At 28.8% G+C, this 6,194-nt stretch overlaps 1 protein-coding gene across 1 annotated transcript in view; it reads left to right on the forward strand.

Moving 5' to 3' along the window:
- LOC105620431 (calcium/calmodulin-dependent 3',5'-cyclic nucleotide phosphodiesterase 1A-like) overlaps positions 1-6,194 on the forward strand; it is a 223,536-nt gene that overhangs the window by 191,449 nt on the left and 25,893 nt on the right. The window contains exons 8-12 of the mRNA XM_012201924.1: positions 2,469-2,718; positions 3,026-3,283; positions 4,847-5,016; positions 5,325-5,570; positions 5,855-6,081. Coding sequence (XP_012057314.1) covers positions 2,469-2,718; positions 3,026-3,283; positions 4,847-5,016; positions 5,325-5,570; positions 5,855-6,081 — 1,151 coding nt within the window. The remainder of the gene's footprint in view (positions 1-2,468; positions 2,719-3,025; positions 3,284-4,846; positions 5,017-5,324; positions 5,571-5,854; positions 6,082-6,194) is intronic.

Consider the following 6,194-nt stretch of genomic DNA (forward strand, 5'->3'; position numbering starts at 1 on the left):
GTGTGTGTGTGTGTGTGTGTGTGTGTGTGTGTGTGTGTGTGTGTGTGTGTGTGTGTGTGTGTGTGTGTATTGTTTACATTGGCTCTGAAATTTTACACCTAACACAATTTTTAGTAGCCTATAATGCGCAAACACATGAAGCTTTTTACATATAAAAATCTATTAGTTACTTAATATTTATCTATTAGTTACTTAATATTTAGTCTGAAATTTTAATTATATTATTTATTATAATTGATTAACTCTGTATATAATTATGATACATTTTACACATATATAATTGTTTTTCTTGTTTTTAATTACTTGTTATTTTCATTTAATAGCATCAATTAATCCAAATTTCTACACCTGATTACTGGCAATAATTTCTACAAGGTATTTTGTATTTTTGTAATTCATACCTAAGATCAATATATACATCGAAAATGTACCTTTAAACAAAATCGCAATACATTTCACGTATTGCAGTATTATTGTTTACTGTTATTGCAGTCACATTAATGTTGGAACTGAGGAACACTTTCAAAATTATTTGACAAGATGATTGACTTAATTGTTGTAGAGTTTTGCTCGAATCTATTATCAAATCACTGCTGCGATCTGTACATCGAATCAGGTTTGAGATCAAAGAGACATAAAACATGCTTGAAAGATCACAGTGTTTATTTAAATTTTAGTTTTTACACATCTTCATTCCCATCACAATTCGCTTTTTTTAATGCAATATTTCTGTCCAATTCGCATACTTATAACTCGCACACTTAACTTCCTCAGTAAAATGATAAAATTGTATAATATATGATAAAATGTTAATAACTTAATTAAAATATTTGCTGATACTTTAATACTAATTTAATTAAGGCGTTAATTTTAGCGAGTTAGGATTATATAATAGAATAGAATGTAATAGAATTTTGATACGTTTAGAAAATTTGATATAAGATGATTTATATTATATATGAAATAAAAAACACTTTAATAATATGTGTATTAGAAAATTTGCTCTTAAAATTTTTTTTGTAGTTGTAAATATATATTACTTTTATAGAGTGTAATATGTATAATAGTAGAATATAATAGAATATCGATTTTCCGGATATCGCAATATATATATATATATATATCTATATCGCAATTTATTATAATTTGCTTTTATGATTCGCGAACAATAAAAAATTATTTTACCACAGAATTGATTCACGAGTCATAATACGATAGTCTTTTAAATAAATTACATTTTTGGCTATCTATCAATTCACGACATTTATAAAAAGTAAAAAGAATAAAGAACTAGATAACGCAAATTATTAGATTGGAGAAAAAATTCTGCAGAATTTTGTTAACTCAAAATTATATATAGAATATATTTGTTGCAAAATTGTCGACTATCTGACGTAAAATATTTTTATTAATATTTTTCCTAAATGCTTGTTTTTAAAAAATGTTTTAGTCACCAAGTTATACGCTGACAAAATGAAAGAACATTGTGATTTTGATTGCTCATAATTCCGTTAAAAATCATCATACTGTAATTAATAAAATAGATTTTTAAAGCTGAAACGTTGCTCTATCAAGTGATGTAATTGGCAATTTAAAAAAAAATAGAATATGTGCACATTTGAGTCAAAAATGTCATATTACTGTCTTTTTTTCCATTGCGCAATGGTTACTAAGGATAGTAATATCACATTTTTAACTCAAATTTCTATAAATTTTATACTTAAAAAAATTAGCATGGTTTAGTATTATTCGATAGAGCAACATTCAGTTTTAAGAATCTAATTTTTTAATTGTAGTACGATGATTTTTAATAGAGTTATGAGCAATCAAAATCAGAATACTCTTTTTCACTTAACTCGCATTCGCGAATAACCCAAGAATAAAAAATCGTAGAAAATTTTAATTTAAAATCATTTTTAAAAACGATTTTGTAAAAAAAACTCCAAACTTTCATGATATATCTAGGTAGTCAAAAATTTTTGCGAATTTTTTTTGGCATGTGACAGATCCACAAAGTGAGAAGAAAAATTTCCCTTTTTTTCAGCTTGTAGTTTTTTATATATAAAAATTAAACAAAACTCATAAATAAAAAAATATAGTAATCATTCAAAAGTAGAGATTTCAAGCTTTAAAACTCTTTTTTTAAAGGGTTTTTATTATTTTTAATGAAAATATTGTATATATAATTTTGTGAGTTAACAAAATAGAACTTTTTTTTTCTCCAATCCAATACATTAAGTCATAACATAAGCTAATATGAAAGAACATACATCAGTCTTTCCTTATTCATAATAATGTGAAGCGAACTCAAATACGGATTTTAAACAAGTACAATGATCAATGATTTTTGAAAACAAAACGAGTTGATACTCGATCGTATATAGCAAAGGTAGGCGTTTTGTTCATGTCAAATATATCAACGATAAACTAAGTTAGTTCGCCACTAATCTATAACATCACTTCTATAGACGACTAGCGGATGAAGATGACGAGCTATCAGAAGTGCAGCCAGATGCAGTACCACCGGAAGTGCGTGAATGGCTGGCATCGACTTTCACTAGGCAACTCGCCACCACTAGACGGAAAGCTGATGAGAAACCGAAATTCCGCTCGGTCGCGCATGCTATTAGGGCAGGCATATTCGTTGATCGAATCTATAGGAGAGTTACGAACACCGCCCTCATGCAATTTCCGCCGGAAGTTGTGAAAGTACTTAAGGTAATCTATCGTACAGCTAAAAAATATATGTATCTTTATATGATGTGATTTAACGATAAATATATTATGATGTAAGCATAAAAATTAAAATCAGAAAAATTAAGAACACACGTCCAGCTATAATTTGCGTTTTTTATACTTTAGAAACTTTAATTTATACATCTTCGTTTTCAATCAGAAATTATTTGTCTACTATTGACTATTAATCAACGAAAAAAAATGTTTAATTAAGGATTGATCAGGTTATTATTAAGATCGAGAATTCTTGAAATTTTAAGTGTTCAAATTGCTTTCTTTATCGTTCAAGACTTTAGATGATTGGTCGTTCGATGTATTTTCTTTGAACGAGGCCGCTCTGGGGACGCCAGTAAAATACCTGGGTTATGATCTCCTCAATCGATATGGTATGATTCACAAGTTTAAAGTACCTCCTGCAATTTTGGAGTGCTTTCTCGGAAGAGTTGAAGAGGGTTATTGCAGGCATCGAAACCCATATCACAACAACCTCCACGCTGCTGATGTTGCGCAAACGATGCATTACATTTTGTGTCAAACGGGTTTGATGGTGAGTACCTTTCTGAGAGACAGGGGGAAGAAGAGGGAGAGTGGAAGAGAGAAGGAGCAGAATATGTACATAGTACTTTTATGACATTATTTTGTATTTATTTACTTATGGTAACAATTAAAGAACAATAAAGATGTTTCTTAATTACATAATGAGCTAATAGTTAATAAACTATATTATTAAAATATATAATATTAAATTAATAATTTATTTTCGTGAGTTTTGTTGAATTTTGTTCTCATTATTATTAGGATATATGTATTTATAACATATTAGGATACATATTAAGTAGTAAATTTAATTCCTGCCGTCTTCGAAATTGATTTATTTCGAAGGGAAGATGAATGAATACCTAAAATGAATTAATACAAAGCATTTGAATTGGATTCGAGCAGTTTTTGCAATTCGACATCTTCAAATTTTTTCGACTATCTGAACATTCTTTACTTCTCACGACAAAATCACTGTTTCAAAAGCGTTCCAAAACCGAACTCTATATGTTCTTTCCAAAGGAGTTTCATCAGCATATACTTCGAAAAATAAGCGATGTTTCTTGAATAATAAGCTGAGGTTTTCTTGAAGTCGAAGTAGTGAAGAAGCACGTCGGAAAAATAGTTTCCATGTACTATTATCATCTATATTAAAAAAAATAACCATAATAAATCAATTATAGAATTATTGTACAAAACAACTCATTACACTTTAGTCTGTGAAATTTAAAATGAAACTTATATATAAATCATATAACTAAATTGACTGCGTTTAGCCAGAAAACGCAACTTTAAGATAATTTCTTGATTGTAAATACTTTATGTTAATATGGTCCAATATTTAAATTCAATAAGGAACTGAAAACAAGATCAATAAGAAGAATAGAAGACATCAATAAAGAAAATAATTTATATATAAAAATTCATCAATAAAGAAAATAATTTACTAAATCACCAAAAGATTTTAAAAATCATTAAATTAGTGAAAAATCATCAAAAAACGGCAACACTGTGAGGACTGAATCAACAGGCCTTGTTTTTTTTTTGGCTGAACTTTTGTACAGTTCATCTTTCTTCCTTTTCTTTCCTCCTATAGAAAAAAGGAAAATGAACTGATGCAAAAATTCAGCCAAAAAGAACAGGTTTATTTTTAACAATATCTAAAATATACAAAAGGCATGCGAATTGCGACTTCACCATCGAAAGTTTCGACTCGAAACTCGTCAGCATTGGAGCTAGCACCTTCTAGTATCGAGCGGCAAGAATTAAGTTTATCACCTAATAAATATATAATTTAGATTATTAACATGTATAAATATATACTTTTGAAAAAATGAGTTAATATAATCTTCTTTAGATATTTTTCTTTATATCGAAAAAAAGGAAAGAAATCATAAGTATAAATAGTCGCAAATAATAAAAAAAAAATTTTATCGGTTCGAATTGTTGATGAATTTGATAAAAAGGAAGGTCTTCTTCTATTCAGTTTGAGTCTGCCATTTTGCCTTTGATGATTTTATGTTTGATGTGCATTGTATGCGAGATAGCTTCAGGTTGATATTATTCGTTGCAGAATTGGTTGACCGATCTCGAGATTTTCGCTACCCTTGTGGCAGCGATTATTCATGATTACGAGCATACTGGGACCACAAACAATTTCCACGTAATGTCCGGTAGTGATACAGCACTCCTATATAACGACCGTGCTGTGTTAGAAAATCATCACATTTCGGCCAGCTTTCGGTATATGCAAATTCTATTTTGCGATAGTTATTGCAGTCTCGAACAGTTCGCAGTTTAACCGGATTTTAAGTAATCTTATTTTTTAAAAAAATTTAGTTTAAACAAATGTTAAAATAAAATTTTAAATATCTTTAAATATTTTGTAATATCGATCAACAATTAATTTTTTTTTTCGTTTTTCTTTCTTTTTTCAAAATCTAAATTTATCAAAATCTTTATTTAAATAGTTTTATAGAACAAAATAATATTATCATTTATTTATATTGTAGTAAGATTACATTAATATCTCATAAAATTGTATGTTTTAGAATACTTAGAGAAGATGATTGTAACATACTACAGAACTTGTCAAGAGAGGAATTTCGAGAATTTCGATCGCTCGTGATTGACATGGTTCTTGCCACCGACATGAGTTTTCATTTTCAACAGCTAAAAAATATGAAAAATTTACTAAGTTTGACAGAACCAAGCGTAGATAAGAGCAAAGCTGTTAGCTTGGTCCTCCATTGTTGCGATATTTCGCATCCTGCCAAAAGATGGGATCTTCATAATAGGTGAAGCTTTATTGCTCAGAGAGAATGTTAATATTTTTTCTCTTTTAATTTTGATAAAATATGATCTGTCAGAAATTAGCGACGATGAAATAATTTTTATAAAATTTTTATATATATTTTTAAAGCTAAGTAAAAAGATAAAAAAAAATTGGAAAAAAGATTTCTTCCTAGTAAACTGATAAATTTGTAATAAAGATTTCTTCTTTATTAATTTATATTCTAATAAAAACAGAAATAAAGCGATGTGTTAAAATAATAATATTTGTAATTTTTAATTCATACAGATGGACAATGCAACTTCTTGAAGAGTTTTTCAGACAAGGTGATAAAGAGAGAAAGCTTGGATTGCCATTTTCTCCTCTATGCGATCGCAATAATACGTTGGTAGCTGAATCTCAAATAGGATTCATAGAATTTATTGTCGAGCCTAGTATGCAAGTATGCAGTGACATGCTGGAAACCGTTCTTGCGCCACTCAATGTCAAGGACACTACGGATGAACCTAACAATGGTAACATTTCTTTAGCTATACACACACACACACACGCGCGCGCGCGCGCGCGCGTGTGTGTGTGTGTGTGTGTGTGTGTGTGTGTATATATATATATATATATATATATATTA

This window comes from Atta cephalotes (assembly GCF_000143395.1).
Source record: "Atta cephalotes unplaced genomic scaffold scaffold00026, whole genome shotgun sequence".
Lineage (NCBI taxonomy): Eukaryota > Metazoa > Arthropoda > Insecta > Hymenoptera > Formicidae > Atta > Atta cephalotes.